Source organism: Amblyraja radiata, chromosome 1 (genome assembly GCF_010909765.2).
Source record: "Amblyraja radiata isolate CabotCenter1 chromosome 1, sAmbRad1.1.pri, whole genome shotgun sequence".
Taxonomy (NCBI): domain Eukaryota; kingdom Metazoa; phylum Chordata; class Chondrichthyes; order Rajiformes; family Rajidae; genus Amblyraja; species Amblyraja radiata.
Window position 1 is genome coordinate 55,189,997 of NC_045956.1, and position 18,079 is coordinate 55,208,075.

Consider the following 18,079-nt stretch of genomic DNA (forward strand, 5'->3'; position numbering starts at 1 on the left):
TCAGCTCGCTTGCCTGCTCGTAAGAAGGGGAGGATGGGGAAGAGAGCGGGCTGGTCGTGCTGGTCGTGCTGCGGGAGGCGTGGCGCATGCGTACTTGGCATGGTGCGGGCAGTGGGGGGGTGTGGGGGATGGAGGAGAGCCGGGCTGCCAAATGAAGAGAGAGAGAGAGAGAGAGAGAAGCGGCTTCTGACTAAACAGCTGGAATGAGCGCGCAAGGCTTCACGAGCTGCGCCAACAGTGATGATAAGGTAGAGCGCGTGAGGAGTCGCTGTCCCGAGATGTGTAGAACAAAGAAGCTCCAGCGGAACGGAGCTGTAGAATGTTTGGTCTGCAGAGGTTACTTCTTCTTCTTCTATGTGGTGTTTTTTGGCGGTTGGCAAACAACTTTTTTGGTGCATTACCGCCACCAACTGGCATGGAGTGTGGATCAAACAACACCATTACATATACTAATAACCTATATCCTTCCGAACAAATTGGTTACCCTAAGAAAATGCAACAGGATTTGATAGCACTTATATGAACTTCCTTGCAAAATATCTACCAAATCAAATTGTATTCTTTCTTTTCTGAACTGCTCACTCATCCGTTCTCTCTCCTCCTCATACCTCTCACAATGTACAATGACATGCTCTATTGTCTCTTCTTGCCCACAGTATTCACATCTACCTGTATTATGCTTGCCTATTATAAAAAGTGTACTGTTCAGACCAGTGTGTCCAAATCTAATTCTTGAGATTACTGTCTCCTCTTTTCTGTTTTTTCCTGCACATCTCATTTCTCCCACTTTCCTCTGGACTCTGTAGAACCACCGTCCTTTCCGCTCTTCATCCCATTGCTTTTGCCATCTTTCCTTCAGTCTTTGCTTAATAATGTCTTTGATTTCAGTTTTACCTATGTTAATACTTAAATCAATTTTACTTCTTTTTGCTACCTCTTTTGCTACCTTATCTGCCATTTCGTTTCCTCTAATGCCAATGTGTGCTGGTACCCATAAAAATATGACTGTAAGCCCCATCATTTGAATTCTGAATAGTGTTTGTTGTATTTCAATCAAAATGTCTGGTCTACTGTCTGAATGGCTGTGCTGTAAACTCTTTATTGCTAAACCTGAATCTGAGCAAATAACTGTCCTTAAAGGCCTAGTATCCTCGACCCACTGTACCGCTAACAATATCTGCAGAGGTTTCTCGATCTCTCTGCGCCTTTAATCCACAGCGGCGGGGGGGGGCGGGGCCTGGAGGCAGGTGGGCCTGGATAGGTCGGCATGTGGCATTGTGATGTCAGTAGCTCGTGAGTCCCGTTTCGATTTTAAAATGAGTGAGTGTGGGGAGAAGAATTTTATTAAAAAATGTGTACATAAAAATGTCCAAATGTAATGAGGAGTGGATTAGCGAATGTAAAAGTGAAATCGCTAGCGAAATGGAAAAAAACACGAAGTTTCAGCATGTGGTTTTGGCGGACCAAGGATTCAAAGGCCAAAAATCTAATCTGAAAAAATACCTGAAAATGGAATCTGACATACACCCACAAACACACACACACACACACACACACACACACACAGAGTTTTAATATATAGATAGATATGATATGATAGATATGATGACACAAGGGTGACTGGTGGATCTACAATACGTTATCATTAGTCAACGTCTCTGTAACTTTTCCTCTTTGTTTTTCCCCAGAGTTATCTTTAACCTTATGTTTCCTGTTATTTTGAACACGTCTCTTCCATATATCTAACAAATGGGCAAATGACCCATTTCCTGGGTATTTTTACTTTCCGCCTTGTTTACAACCTTGAATGTTATTCTATCTGTTAGCTGTGCTGAGAGCTAAATACATTGATACATCTACTTATTCTCCTAACATATTTTGTTGGCCATTTACCCATTCTGTTTCCCCAGTACATGAGATCTAAGGTTAAACAGATTATAACCTACTCATCTTTTTTTATGATTTCCAAAATTTCCAACAATATATACAGTGCCCTCCATAATATTTGGGACAAGTCAAGTCAAGAGCGTCAAGAGAGTTTATTGTCATGTGTCCCAGATAGGACAGTGGAATTCTTGCTTGCTGCAGCACAACAGAGTATTGTAAACAAAAATACAGAATAGTTCAGTTAAATATACACATAAATAAGCAGATAAAGTGCAATAGGCTGTTACAGTTTAGAGTCTCTTTGTTGGCGAGTTTAATAGTCTGATGGCCGTGGGGAAGTAGCTGGAGAAGGAACATTTGCATTTTTAAGCTTGAAATTGTGCACTATGGTGCATACTGTAGCGAGTCTTATAACTTACACTTGAATGCAATATATATGCTTTAATTTGGATTGGAGCGTTTTTGAAAGGGGGGAGGCTGTGCGATCACTGATCACTGGCCTTGGGGGTACCCGGTGAGGGAGTGGAGCAACCGAGTGGGGAGAGGGTGTGGAAGAAGGGTAGGAACATTTTGAAATTTGATGTATTAAAATCATGTTTTAGTACACTGTAGAAGTATGATTTCAATGTTTTTTGTATGAAGTATTTTTAAGAGGTAACTTTTTAAGGGTTAACTTTATCCACACAAAGGGTGATGGGTGTATGGAACAAGCTGCCAGAGGAGGTAGTTGAGGCAGGGACCATCCCAACATTTAAGAAAAAGTTAGACTGATACATGGATAGGGCAGGTTTGGAGGTATGGACCAAAAGCAGGTGGCGTAGCTGGGACATGTTGGCAGGTGTGGGCAAGTTGCGCCGAAGGGCCTGTTTTCACACTGTATCACTCTATGACTTCATTATACCTCCACCATGCATGAATGCTTCAAAATCAAGTGATCGAGTTTTATTGCCATATACTCAAGCATAGAAACATAGAAAATAGGTGCAGGAATAGGCCATTCGGCCCTTCGAGCCAGCACTGCCATTCAATATGATCATGGCTATTCATCTAAAATCAGCACCTCTTTCCTGTTTTTTCCCCATATCCCTTGATGTCGTTAGCCCCAAGAACTAAATGTAACACTCTTGAAAACATCCAGTGAATTGGCCTGCACTGCCTTCTGTGGCAGAGAATTCCACAGATTCACAACTCTCTACGTGAAGAAAGTTTGTCCTCATCTCAGTCCTAACTGCCCCCCCCCCCCTTTATTCTTAAACTGTGACCCATGGTTCTGAACGCCCCCCAACATCGGGAACATTTTTCCTGCAGTTACAGTAAGTGAAAATCTAGCAGGCAAGCAGGATGCTTTCACCAACCACCCCCATTTGAAGTCCACTATCTTCCACCGTATCTACCCAGTGCTTGGTACTTACTTCCAGCAGCCACTGGTTGTCCTCCAGGATGCACCGAGCCGCAGCCTGATCCATGCCGGTCACCTGGGCAAATTCGACACAGAGACTCTTTCTCTCTCCCCCCTCTCTTCCGCTCTCTCTCCTCTCAACCCCCCTCTCTCTCTCTCCCCCTCTATCTCTCCCACTCCCCCTCTCTTTCCCCTTTCTCTCTCTCTCTCTCCTCTGTCTCTCCTCTCACCCCCCGTAACAAAAGTAGCGCAGCGCACTCGCCCGCCTAATGCCCCGCGCAAAGCGCCACCGGCGTTATGACCCCCCACGCGTGCCCCCGCATTGACCCCCGCGCGCCGCCAACCATGGAAGAGGCCCCCGCGAGCTCCCGCTCCGCCCCGCGAGCACCCAAATATATCTACCCATATCTCTAAGCCCCTCCCCTCTTTATCGTCGATCTCTCCCCCTCTCTATCTCTCCCCCCTCTATGACTCGCGCATCCCCCTCGCTTCCCCAACCGCTTTATCCCTCACCTCTCTATCTCCCCCTCTCTCTCATCTCCAACACCATCTCCCCTATATCTTTCTCTCTCTCTCTGTCTCTCTCGCACCTCGCCCATCTAACCTCTCTACTACTCTTCCCCATTGATCACTCTACATCACTCGTACTCACTCGCACATGCCTCTCCCCTCGTTTGTCTATCTCTTTTTCTTTGTCACCTTATCTCTCTTACCAGTTTCTCTCTTTCCCACCTCTCCCCCTCTTCCCCCCTCTCTCTTTTACCACCCTCTCTCTTCCCCTTCTCTCTCTCCCATTCTCTCCTACCCTCTCCTCCCTCTTCACCCCCTCTCTCTCTCCCACTGTCTCCCTGTCTCCTTCCCCTCTCTCTCTCTCCACCTCCCTTTGAGAGTCTGTCCCTTCGGCACAGAGACTCTCGCGGCAGCGGCAGCGGCACAACGCTTCCGACGCCCGGGACATGCACTGTCCGGAGTGCTCCATGGCCAGAGCTGCAGCGAGCGACACGCCGGCCCCGGCAAACACTCGTCCATCCCGGCTCCCCGCATCTGTTCCGGCCGCTGGTTCTGCTCCCATCCCTCCCGCAGTCCCTGCTCTCCAACCATGCAGTTTATCCGAGTTTTGAAATTTTCGTTGATCACAAAATTTCTCACCACTGAGCGTGAGAAATTTCTGATTAGCGTGAGGGCGTGAGAGTTTGCTTGAGGGCGTGAGTCTCACACTCAAAGCGTGAGAGTTGGCAGCCCTGACACAGGTTTTTAGAACACGACCGGATATGCCATCAGGTCCAGGCGCTTTCTGAGGGTTCACCCCCCTGAAGGATCTTCTGACTTCGGCCTCTGTGACTGTGACTGAAATACCGTCACGGCGGATGGGGGCTCAGGAAGGCACATCAGTGCTCTCCCTATCAAAGCGTGCGTAAAACGCATTGAACTCGTCAGGGAGTGATGCTTCACTGACAATTGAGCTGCCTCCTGATTTTGCCTTATAGGAGGTGATGGCATTCAAGCCCTGCCACAGTTGCCGAACATCCATCTCATCCTCCAGCTTGGAGCAGAAGTCCCTTTTGGCTTTTTTGATGGCCTTACCAAGGTCGTATCTGGATTTCTTGTAGACCTCAGTATCTCCAGACATGAATTCCCGGGATCTGGACCGGAAGAGTGTGGATCTCATGGTTCATCCAAGGCTTCTGGTTAGGAAACACTCGGAAAGTTTTTGTTGGGATGCAGTCCTCCACATATTTCTTTATGAAGTCTGTAACGACTGTGGCTTATTCGTTCATGTCCGTTGCCGAGTCCCTGAATATTGCCCGGTCTACAGACTCCAAACAGTCCTGGAGTTGTTCAGCCTGGAGAGGGATGTAAACTACGGTCAGGATGATGGAGGTGAATTCCCTCGGTAGGTAGAAGGGAAGGCACTTCACCTCCAGGTGTTCCAGGTGCAGGGAAACAGAACACAGAGCATTCCCTCAGCTCCCTTTGATAAAGCAGTCTTGCCCTTAAGTCCTCCACTTTATTTTCAAGGGACTGTACATTGGCCAGTAGGATGGTAGGGAGAGGGGGTCGAAGTCCCCTGCGCTTCAGTCTGACCTGAAGTCCTGCCCATCGGTCATGTTTCCGGACACAATGGAGGCTTCCCCGTTGTTTCCAGGTACTGTAATTACTGTACCTGCTGTTTCTGCGAGCCTGCGCTGGAACGGGGATTCCCTCACAGTCGGCAGCTCCAGCTCCGTCACGATTGGGGATTCCCTCATAGACGGCAGCTCCAGCTCGGTTGCTCCTGGGAAATACTGCTCATCGGCTCCGGAGGGCTTCCCGGTGTTTCCAGGTACAGTACCTGTGATTCCCAGTCGGGTCGGGTTTTCTACAGCGATCCAGGGAATGCTTGCAGTCGGAGGCTCCTGCAGCTGCAGGAGATCGCGAAATCGCTAGTGCCTTCAGATGCACCAGCAGCTTGTCCGTTACGGCGCCAATTTCTGCCGTTTTTCTGATCCAGGTAAGTTGATTGTAGCTGTAAATAATCCTCTTCTGTTGGGCTGCTGGCAAAATGTCGCTGCAGGTAGGCGCCAAAGGCCCATTATTTATTCTTTGCCTCTGTACTCCGCAATTTGAGATTTGTAATAGAAAAAAAATACATGTGGTTAAAGTGCACATTGTCGAATTTTAATAAAGGCCATTTTTATACATTTTGGAAGGGGATAATCTAATTGAAAGCATAATCTTCAGCAACATATACTTGAAGATGGGGAGCAAGTATTAGTAGTTTCTCAGTTAAAAAGCTAGTTGATTGATCTAGTTTATGTAGAATGTCAAACAGAGAACATAGTTATGAATATGAGTCTGAAGAAGGGTCCCGACCGGAAACATCAGCTATCCATGGTCTCCAGGGATGCTGTCTGACCTGCTGCGTTACTCCAGCACATTGTGTCTTTCTTTTGTAAAGCATCATCTGCAGTTCCTTGTTTCAACAGAGTTTTTTTAATGCTTACAGGGTCACATTAAGCTGGGCAAGTTTGGTCTGTATCACATGACTGGTTACAACGCTGACGTTGACTTTCCTATCGGGTAAGAACTCAACTAGAATTCATTGCATATCACCCTATTCAGTGCTGCGAATACATGTATAACAGGAGCAAGTGCTACGACTTTGATCTTTGGGAAAGACCGCATTTAAGGGGCTTTAGCAATTGCACCAATTACTGCATTGAGTATCAGAAGATATTCTCTCATTTAGAGTCTTTCTTTCCTGATTCGGAAGTCATGAAGTTAAATCCCACTTCAGAGATCCGAAACCTGGTCAAAGATGGTACAACAGTGCAATGCTAAGGGGTGCTCCCCTGTCCGAGGTGCCTTCTTTTAGTTAAATTCAGGTTCTGTTAGCTTTCAGATGGCTGAAAAGACTTCTGACCGACATCCACTATAAACCTACTGACTCCCATGGCTATCTGGACTACACTTCTTCCCACCTTACTTCCTGTAAGGACTCCATCCCCTACTCCCAATTCCTCCGTCTACGCCGCATCTGCTCCCAGGATGATGCGTTCCACACCAGGGCATCTGAAATGTCCTCATTCTTCGGGAACGGGGGTTCCCCTCCTCCACCATAGATGAGGCTCGCACCAGGGTCTCTTCCATACCCCGCAACACTGCTCTCTCTCCTCATCCCCATCCCCCCACTCGCAACAAGGGCAGAGTCCCCCTAGTCCTCACCTTTCACCCCACCAGCCGTCACATACAAGTAATCCTCCGTCAGTTCCGCCACCTCCAACGTGACCCCACCACTCGCCACATCTTCCCATCTCCCCCCATGTCTGCCTTCCGCAAAGACTGCTCCCTCCATAACTCCCTTGTCAAGTCTTCCCTTCCCTCCCGTACCACCCCCTCCCCGGGCACGTTCCATTGCAACCGCAAGAGGTGCAACACTTGTCCCTTTACCTCCCCCCTCGACTCCATTCAAGGACCCAAGCAGTTGTTCCAGGTGCGACAGAGGTTTACCTGCGTCTCCTCCAACCTCATCTATTGCATCCGCTGCTCTAGATGTCAGCAGATCTATATCGGTGAGACCAAGCGGAGGCTGGGCGATCGTTTCGCCGAACATCTCCGCTCGGTCCGCAATAACCAACCTGACCTCCCGGTGGCTCAGCACTTCAACTCCCCCTCCCACTCCGTATCCGACCTCTCTGTCCTGGGTCTCCTCCATGGCCAGAGCGAGCAACACTGGAAATTGGAGGAACAGCACCTCATATTCCGCTTGGGGAGTCTGCATCCTGGGGGCATGAACATTGAATTCTCCCAATTTTGTTAGTCCTTGCTGTCTCCTCCCATCCCTCAGCCTTCGGGCTCCTCCTCCTCCTTTTTCCTTTCTTCTCCCCGCCCCCTCCCCACCACCCCCCATCAGTCTGAAGAAGGGTTTCGGCTCGAAACGTTGCCTATTTCCTTCGCTCCATATATGCTGCTGCACCCGCTGAGTTTCTCCAGCATTTTTGTGTACCTTCGATTTTCCAACATCTGCAGTTCCTTCTTAAACACGGCTGAAAAGATCCCATGGCTCCATTTCATGGTGTCCTGGCTAACATTAATCTCTCAAATTCTGTTGTTTAAATATATTTTGATTTTTTTTCACATCGCTGCGGTAAAAATTTGTAAATTGTCCTTAGTGTGTAGGATAGTGGTAGAATATGGGGTTGTTGCTGGTATTCGCGGACTCGGTGGGACAAAGTGCCTGTTTCCGAGCTGTACCAGATTGGTATAACATTACCTGAATTGAAAACCATGTAGGATTAAATTGAAAGCCTATATCTATGCTTACTTGCCCAATCACTGTTCACGTTATTTGTGAATATCTAGTTTAAAATGCTGCACAGAACAGAAATGCTGCACAGAACACTTGGGGACCAAATAGAACCTGTTTGGAAGAATTAAATCTGATTCCCTCAAAAATGAAGTCACCCATTAAATAATGCTAGGACTAAAAAGAAACTGCTTGGTCTTTGGTTAAACATACCCATATCAATATAAATTAAAAAAAATAGTATATAAAGTTAAGCCACTGTTTGTCGGAGAAAGAAAGGAACACTTTAAATACCTTTGGGCTAAAGGGCATCTTGCTGACCTTCTCCATAGGATTATTCTGTCAGTTAATGTGTGTATTTATGGGTTGTGTTTAGGTATCCTTCCTATTTGGCACCTGAGGTTATCACTCAAGGAATGGCGAAACCCACTGATCATACAAAGAGTGAGAGTTCAACACCCTCGGGTCCCAAAGTCGACGTATGGTCTCTTGGTGTGATCCTCCTTGAACTCTGTGTGGTATGTGGCAGAATCATCTACTTGCTCTCTTTGTAAACCAGATAACGTGTAGTATCATAAAACATTTTTTCAATCAATAGAACCATTTGAGCCCAACCAATCGTCATGGAAGATTAATGTTTTTAAGTTATAGGCACTGGAATTGCTGTGGCTCAGTAATTAGAATTTTATATCTAAACTAATCATCCATTATTCATCCCAAGGAAGATGTGGCTCGATCATAAATTCATGCTGGGAATGACTAGATAGGTTAGACGGTCAGAACCCTTTTCCGAGGGAGGGAAACATCAAAGACTTCGAGAGCGTCGCTTTCTAGTTGAGAGGGGAAAAGTTTAAAGGAAATGTGTGGGGCAAGTTGTTTTACTCAAAGATTGGTGGGTGCCTGGAAATAGCTTCCAAGGGTGATAGTACAGACAGATATGATAGTGGTGGCTAAGGAACGTTTAGATAGGCAAGTGGACGGCAGGGAATAGAGGGGTATGGATCACGTGCAGACGGAGGAGATTAGTTTAATTTGGCATGATGTTAGATATGGACAATGTGAGCTGAATGGCCTGTTCCTATGCTGTACTGTTCTATGTTCTATGAATGTGGTTCATAGAGTTGACCTTGAGCATGAAAGACATCCATGTGTCAGTGTATCTCTCAGCGGTGCTTTTTCTGGCATTGCATTACTGTGCAAAGTGTCCCTCCCTCCTCCCCCCAACCCCCCCCCCCCCCTCTCCCAGAGAAGAAGCAGACCGGATATTAAACAACATCATCTCAACTCTGGTATTCAATAAAACATTCCGTACAGATATTTTGTATCCAGAAATTAAAACTGAGCAAGTGTATATAGTCTGAAGAAGGATCGTGACCCGAAACGCCACCCATTTCTTCTCCCTCAGAGATGCTGCCTGTCCCGCTGAGTTACTCCAGCTTTTTGTGCCTATCTTTGGTTTAAACCAGCATCTGCAGTTCCTTCCTACACAAGTGTACATAGTAACTGAACATAGTACTAAAGACAACGAGGACCCCAATAAGTATACTGTTCCCTAACAACTGGAAGGAGGCACATTAAAAATAAGGAAACTGGGTGATCCAGATTGTGATGCCACATTTCAAGAGTTTGTAGAGGAGCTCATAGAATGTGATATGATTCCTGGAGCTATTAATTTAGTTCATAAATCTAAATTAAAAACAGAAAATACTGAAACACTCGAGCAACATCTACAGAAACTATTGGAAATTAATATTTTTATTAGCACTCAGATAAACTAGAAACCAATAATAGTGTAAATTGCAAAGACCATTATAATTATAGTAGGCATCATTGATAAGTGGTCTCCAAATTGAGCAGTTTTTCTTTAGTCAGTTGAGTCTCCTGTATTTCCTGTAATAATGTTCAAACGTGGATTGTCTTCAACATCAGCCAACCACCACACTAAGCTATTTGCTCCAGTGTTCTCAACGAGACCTTGCAATAACGTACACAGAATAGCAGTCACATAATGACACTGACTAAATATTAAAAGAGGAATAAAATGGGTAAAGGCCCAGAGATGGGGAATCGTGAACGAGAGGGCATAATATTAAGATGAAGGGTGAAAGTTTTAATGGGAACCTTCAAGGTAACTTTTTTCACAAAGGCTGGTGGGTGAATTGAATGAGCTGCTGGAGGAGGTAGTTGAGGCAAGGACTATCGCATTGTTTAAGAAATATTTAGACAGGTACACGGATAAGATATGGGCAGGCAGGTGGGACTAGTGTAGATGGGACATGTTGGTAGGTGCGGGCAAATTGGGCCGAAGGGCCTGTTTCCACTACCACATAGCAGATTAGGAAGACATTCCTAAATCTTCTGATTCAGTCATGTCCTCACGTATTCTCTGTTGATACCATTCAAAGCTCACCGTGACAACAAGTTTTAACGTGATATTTCTATGAAGTTGTATCAAACAAATGAGCCTAACTCATTTCCATGCTGCATGATGCTGAATTCCTTCTAAATCAGTGGTGTTTCAGTTAATCTTTGGGAGCAATGGAACTGGCACATAATTAAGAGACTGCAACTCTCAGCTGGGAAATATCTTCCAAGGGGAATGTATTGGGCTCGCCACTTAGTATAACTAGAAACATTTCTTTCCCTTTGCCAAGACTTTGTCTGATACCATGAACTGAGAGACCCGAGTCCTATATATTGTGATTTCTTCAGGAGAAAAGAAAATCACATATTAAATTTTATTAAACAGTTTTGAGGCTTAATAAAGACCTTTCTTCCAACGGGATCCCACCACTGGCCACATCTTACCATCTCCTCCCCTTTCGGCCTTCCACAGAAACCGCTCCCTCCGTAACTCCCTGGTCAATTACTTTCTTGATTAGTACGGGTGTCAGAGGTTATGGGGACAAGGTAGGGGTATGTGGTTAGAAGAGATAGATCAGCCATGATTGAATGGCGGAGTACACTTGATCGGTCGAAGGGCCTAATTCTGCTCCTATCACATGACCTTATGACGTGTACAAGAAAACAGAAACCCCTTTGAAGCTGCAGGACGTCCCAACCCGAAACATCACCTATCCACATACTCCAGAGATGCTGCCTGACCCGCTGTGTTACTCCTTTTTGTCTTTTTTTAAGTCCCTCTGAACATCAACATTTTTGCCACCTCCAACGGGATCCCACCACTGGCCACATCTTCCCATTTCCTCCCCTTTCGTCTTTCTGCAGAGACCGCTCTCTCCATAATTCCCTGGTCAATTTATCCCTTCCCACCCAAACCACCCCCTCCCCTGGTACTTTCCCTTGCAACTGCAGGAAATGCTACACTTGTCGTTTTACCTCCCACCTCAACTCCATCCAAGGACCCAAGCACTCTTTCCAGGTGAGGCAGAGGTTCACCTGCACCTCCTCCAACTTCATCTATTGCATCCGCTGTTCTAGGTGTCAACTGCTCTACATCGGTGAGACCAAGCGCAGGCTTGGCGATCGCTTCGCCCAACACTTCCGCTCAGTTCGCATTAACCAACCTGATCTCCCGGTGGCTTAGCATTTCAACTCCCCCTCCTATTCTGAATCCGACCTTTCTGTCCTGGGCCTCCTCCATGGCCAGAGTGAGTCCCACCGCAAATTGGACGAGCAGCACCTCATATTTCGCTTGGGTCGTTTACACCCCTGCAGTATGAACATTGACTTCACCAATTTCAGGTAGTCCTTGCTTTCTCCCTCCTTCCCCTTCCCTTCCCAGCTCTCCCACAGCCTACTGTCTCCGCCTCTTCCTTTCTTTTCCCCCACCCCCACATCAGTCTGAAGAAGGGTCTCGACCTGAAACGTCACCTATTCCTTCGCTCCATAGATGCTGCCTCATCCACTGAGTTTCTCCAGAATTTTTGTCTAACTTCGATTTTTCCAAAAAAAGTTCTGAATTGATACCAAATTGGAGACGTGAACAATAAAAATATGAACCAGAAGCCCAGGGCCGGCCTTAAGCCAATTGGACCAATTTCTCCCAATTGGGCCCCGCGCCTAAGGGGGCCCCGCGCTAATTTCCCGTATTTCGTACGGAAATGCAACACGATTACGGAAATACGAATTCGCTTTGTTAAATAAGGAATGTTTTTTAAAACATTTGCGTTGTTAAGTACGGATTTTTTTTTTAAACAACCATGGATAATCATTACAGATATGAATAATGCTGTACCGGCCATGAGACCAAAACGATTTGTTAACTACCACTGTTAGCACTTGTTAACAGCCAGTAGTTAACACGTAGTAATACTATGTGTCATCAATACATCGATCCACATTCCTCAGTAAATGTAATTGTGTTTTGACCAAGTATTAATGACGCCGTGTTCTTTTGAATAAAATTCACGGGAGTCCAGTGAATTTTATTCAAAAGAATGCGGCGTCATTAATACTTGGTCAAATCTGAGTTGGATGATCAGCCATGATCATATTGAATGGCGGTGCAGGCTCGAAGGGCCGAATGGCCTACACCTGCACCTATTTTCTATGTTTCTATGACACAGTGTGAGAATTGAGGGCTCCGGACCGCGAGCACGGGCTTCTTCTTGGTGTGCAAGTAAAGTCATTCACCTACCAACCCATGTTGTGTCTCTCTGTCTTTCGCTCTCTCCCTCCCTCCCTCTCTCTCTCTCGCTCGCTCGCTCTCTCTCCCGCTCCCCATCTTGTCTCTCTCTCGCTCTCTCACTCCCTCTCTCTCACCCTGTCGCCTCGGCATTCCCAGAATCATTTGGCGATTTGCAGTGGCAGCTGCATCTGTGGTTCCTTCCTGTTGGGGGGGGGGGGGGGGAGCCCTGGCCCGTGGTGGCTCCTGGTCCGTTCCCTCCGCGGGTGCCGCCTGGCCCGCTGAATTCCTCCAGCACTCTGTGTTTTTTGTTTGGCTCTGGAGTTGAAGGTGGAAACTGGGGGGCCGGGGTATCTCAGCGGGACGGGCGGCGGCTCTGGGGAGAGGGTGGCGTTTCGGGTCGAGACCCTTCTTCAGACAATCACAAGTACTCTCACTGATGAGAGTTTAGTTCAGTCTGAAGAAGGGTCTTCTCTCCAGAGTCGCTGCCTGTCCTACTGAGTTAGTCCAGCTTTTATGTCCATCTTCATTTTCAGAGTTAAATAAAAAACAGAGTGCTGGAGGAACTCAGCGGGCTAGGCGGCATCTGTGGAGGGAATGGATTAGGAGTTGTTTCGGGTCAGGGTTCTTCTTCAATAGGAAGGAACTGCTGATCAAAGGTACTAGAGCGGATACTAGTATCTTTGATGCAGATCAGGCATGATATTCTTCCAATCAAAATCCGAATTCTGATTTTATTGTTTTCCTATTTGTCATTTTTTTGTGCCCGATTATTTGGCAGCCAATCAACCGCTGTCTCTAAGGGGGTTGCGTCCAATCACCGACCAGCTTCCCTTAAAATTCCCATCCAATCAACAAATCGGTCTCCTGCCGTCCAATCAGCCGCTGTCTCCAAGGGCATTGTGTCAAATCACATAATGCAGTTTAATGGTAATTAGCAGCTACAGTAAAGGTTGGAAGCCAGCGGGAGGTACTGACAGTCAGACGAGAGCAGGAGAGATTAAGACAGTGTATAATCCATAGCAACTCAGTGTACAATTTCATAATATATACTAAATAACAGGGTTGACAGACCTTGGCTGGGAACCTGGGGCTCACCAAAATTGTTCCCAATTGGGCCCCGCACCTCCTAAGGCTGGCCTTGCAGAAGCCTTATTTCTTGAAAGTGAGTAACTAAGGCAAGCTAGCGGCCATGTGGTAAATATTAAAGACTAATAATTATGGCAACTGTCATAGAATAGTGCATATATTCAAACCACATGTGATAAAACAGCCCAAGACGTTTGGGTCTGAGGTTTGTAAATGCCAGATTTGCTGTCTCTTTTAGTTTTTTGTTTCTATTTATCTAATGATCTAATATTGAAATATTTAAGGATTGGATGGAAGAAATATTTGGTAAAATAATTCAAAAGGTTATGTTCATCTGTGGGGATTTCAACATATATCTGTTAAATCCAAATAAGCATAAAATGACAGAAGAGTTTATTAATGCAATGTATAGCATGAGCTTATATCGAAAAATCATTAGGCCTAGCGGAATTACACCTCACTGTGCCACGCTAATAGATAATATATTCACAAATTATTATCTGTATAGACCCCCAAATAGTAGCCCGGATGTAGGGTGTAAGATGCAGCAGGAGTTAAAACTGGCATGTAACAAAGGTAATGCCACTGTGGTGATGGGGATTTCAATATGCAGGTAGACTGGGAAAATCAGGTTGGTTCAGGATCCCAAGAAAGACAGTTTGTAGAATGCCTCCGAGATGGATTCTTAGAGCAGCTTGTAATGGAGCCGACCAGAGAAAAGGCAATTCTGGATTTAGTGTTGTCCAATGAACCATATAAGATAAGAGAACTCGAGGTAAAGGAACCGCTCGGAGGTAGTGATCATAACATAACTAGTTTTAATCTGCAATTTGAGGAGAACGTTAAATCGGAAGTGGCAGTGATGCAGTTGAACAAAGGGGACTATGAAGGCATGAGAGGGGAGCTGGCCAAGGTAGACTGGAAAGGGATCCTAGCAGGAATGACGGTGGAACAGCAATGGCAGGAATTTCTGGGCATAATCCGGAAGACGCAGGATCATTTGATTCCAAAATGGAAGAAAGATTCTAAGGGGAGTAGGAGGCAACTGTGGCTGACAAGAGAAGTTAGGGATAGAATAAAACTAAAAGAAAAGATGTGTAACACAGCAACGAGTAGCCGGAAGCCAAAGAATTGGGAAACTTTCATAGGACAACAGAAGGAAACAAAACGGGCAATACGGGCTGAAAAGATGAAGTACGAAGGGAAGCTGGCCAGGAATATAAAAAAGGACAGTAAAAGCTTCTTAGATATGTTAAGGGAAAAAGAGTAGCAAAATCAAATGTGGGTCCTTTGAAGGCAGACACGGGTGAAATTTTATGGGCAACAAGGAAATGGCAGAATAGTTGAATAGGTACTTCGGATCTGTCTTCACTAAGGAAGACACAAACAATCTCCCAGATGTACTGGAGGACAGAGGATCTAAGGGGGTAGAGGAACTGAAAGAATGTTTCATTAGGCGAGAAATAGTATTGGGTAGGCTAATGGGACTGAAGGATGATAAATCCCCTGGACCTGATGGTCTGCATCCCAGGGTCCTCAGGGAGGTGGCTCTAGAAATAGAGGACGCATTGGTGATCATTTTCCAATGTTCAATAGATTCAGGATCAGTTCCTGTGGATTGGAGGATAGCTAATGTTATCCCACTTTTCAAGAAAGGAGCGAGAGAGAAAACGGGGAATTACAGACCAGTTACCTTGACTTTGGTGGTGGGAAAGATGCTGGAGTCAATTATTAAAGAGGCAGATGCAGTATAATATAGATAAATGTGAGGTTATCCACTTTGGCGGCAAAAACAAGGGGGCAGATTATTATCTCAATGTGGTTAGGTTAGGTAAGGGGGAGGTACAGCGAGACCTGGGTGTCCTTGTACACCGGTCACCGAAAGTTGGCGTGTAGGTACAGCAGGCAGTGAAGAAAGCTAATGAAATGTTGGCCTTCATAACAAGCGGATTTCAGTATAGGAGTAAAGAGGTTCTTCTGCAGTTGTATAGGGCTCTGGTGAGACAACATCTGGAGTATTGTGTACAGTTTTGGTCTCCTAATTTGAGGAAGGACATTCTTGTGATTGAAGCAGTGCAGCGTAGGTTCACGAGATTGATCCCTGGGATGGCGGGACTGTCATATGAGGAAAGATTGAAAAGACTAGGCTTGTATTCATTGGAGTTTAGAAGAATGAGGGGGGATCTTATAGAGACATATAAAATTATAAAAGGACTGGACAAGCTAGATGCAGGAAAAAATGTTCCCAATGTTGGGTGAGTCCAGAACCAGGGGCCACAGTCTTAGAATAAAGGGGAGGTCATTTAAGACTGAGGTGAGAAAAATCTTCTTCACCCAGAGAGTTGTGAATTTATGGAATTCCCTGCCACAGAGGGCAGTTGAGGCGAAGTCACTGGATGGATTTAAGAGAGAGTTAGATAGAGCTCTAGGGGCTAGTGGAGTCAAGTGATATGGGGAGAAGGCAGGCACGGGTTATTGATAGGGGATGATCAGCCATGATCACAATGAATAGCGGTGCTGGCTCGAAGGGCCGAATGGCCTCCTCCTGCACCTATTTTGTATGTTTCTATGTTTCTAAATGTTATGGAAGATAATACAGTGAGTGGGTTATTAATAAATGACATCAGTGACCATTTGCCAGTTTTTGCAATCTATGACAGTAACTATAAAAAGGATAAGAATGTCGATAACCTGAAATACAAACGGTTGAGGACAGAAGAATCTATGAATGCATTTAGAAATTGCATTTCTAAAGATTTCCAATTTTTAGAGAAGATTGGAGAATAATATACAAGAAAGAAGACATTGACGAAGCATATGAAACATTCTTAAAAATATTCACAATATTGTATGACAAAAACTGTCCAATAAAACAATACAGGAGAAAACAAAAATATATAGATATTCCATGGATTACAAAAGGATTGCAAAGTGCCTGCAAAAAGAAAAATACTTTATATAGAGAATTCATGAAGTATAGAACTAAAAGGTAGAAATGAAATATCTATCTATTATTATATAAAACTCTCGCACCATCCGTCCGACATCCGTCCGGCTGCCTTTCTGTCTTTCGATTCGTTCCCGCCGTGCGATGTCACAATGCCCGATGCTCGCAGACGTCCAATCGCGATGCCCGACGCTCGCAGACGTCCAATCGGAATGGATCCATTTACATGTACGGCTTCCGGACGCATTTCTTCCATTGATTCCCTGCAACTCCGAAACCGGACGCAGAATCGCCGACATCTTTTCCATTTCGGTAGAGATTTCACTTTTCTTTCTAAGTATCCGCTCCTCGTTACATTTCGTCGCGTTTAAGTACACGTTTTTAATCAAATCCTCCCCCCCCCCCCCCCAATATTTCAAAAATAAACTGGCTTCACACCCATAGACTCAGCACCAGCCCCAGCCCCTGCTGAACGTTCCATCGTGTGATGTCACAATGCCCGATGCTCACAGATGTCCAATCGGAATGGATTCATTTACATATGCCTTTGCAGGAGCCCCAGCCCATGGTGAACGTTCCATCGTGTGATGTCACAATGCCCAATGCTCAAATACATTGTTGCCATAGAGGGAGTACAGAGAAGGTTCACCAGTGATTCCTGGAATGTCAGGATTTTCAAATGAAGAAAGACTGGATAGACTCGCCTTGTACTCGCTAGATTTTAGAAGATTGAGGGGGTATCTTATAGAAACGTATAAAATTCTTAAGGGGTTGGACAGGCTAGATGCAGGAAGATTGTTCCGGATGTTGGGGAAGACCAGAACAAGGGGTCACAGTTTAAGGATAAGGGGGAAATCCTTTAGGACAGAGATGAGAAAAACATTTTTCACACAGAGAGTGGTGAATCTCTGGAATTCTCTGCCACAGAACGTAGTTGAGGCCAGTTCATTGGCTATATTTAAGAGGGAGTTAGATGTGGCCCTTGTGGCTAAAGGGATCAGGGGGTATGGAGAGAAGGCAGGTACAGGATACTGAGTTGGATGATCAGCCATGATCATATTGAATGGTGGTGCAGGCTAGAAGGGCCGAATGGCCTATTCCTGCACTTAATTTCTATGTTTCCCTCTCCCTCTCCCACCCATCCCTCTCTCCCCCACCCCCTTCCCTCTCTACCACCACCACCTTACCCCTTCCCCTCTGTCCCTCTTTCACCACTCCCCCTACCCCTCCCTCCGCACTCTCCCACTTCTATCCCCTTACCCGACGCCTCTCCCTCCCCCACCCCTCTCTCTTCCGCTCCCTTCCCCTCTCTCCCCCACCCCTTCCCCTCTGTCCCTCTTCCACCACTCCCCCGTCCCTCTTCTACCACTCCTGCTACCCCTC

General features: G+C 45.9%; 1 protein-coding gene across 1 annotated transcript in view; it reads left to right on the forward strand.

Annotated features, from left to right (window-relative positions):
• Positions 1 to 18,079, forward strand: part of tbck (TBC1 domain containing kinase) — a 264,109-nt gene that overhangs the window by 50,798 nt on the left and 195,232 nt on the right. The window contains exons 5-6 of the mRNA XM_033022118.1: positions 6,273 to 6,346; positions 8,449 to 8,590. Of these exons, the coding sequence (XP_032878009.1) occupies positions 6,273 to 6,346; positions 8,449 to 8,590 (216 nt within the window). The remainder of the gene's footprint in view (positions 1 to 6,272; positions 6,347 to 8,448; positions 8,591 to 18,079) is intronic.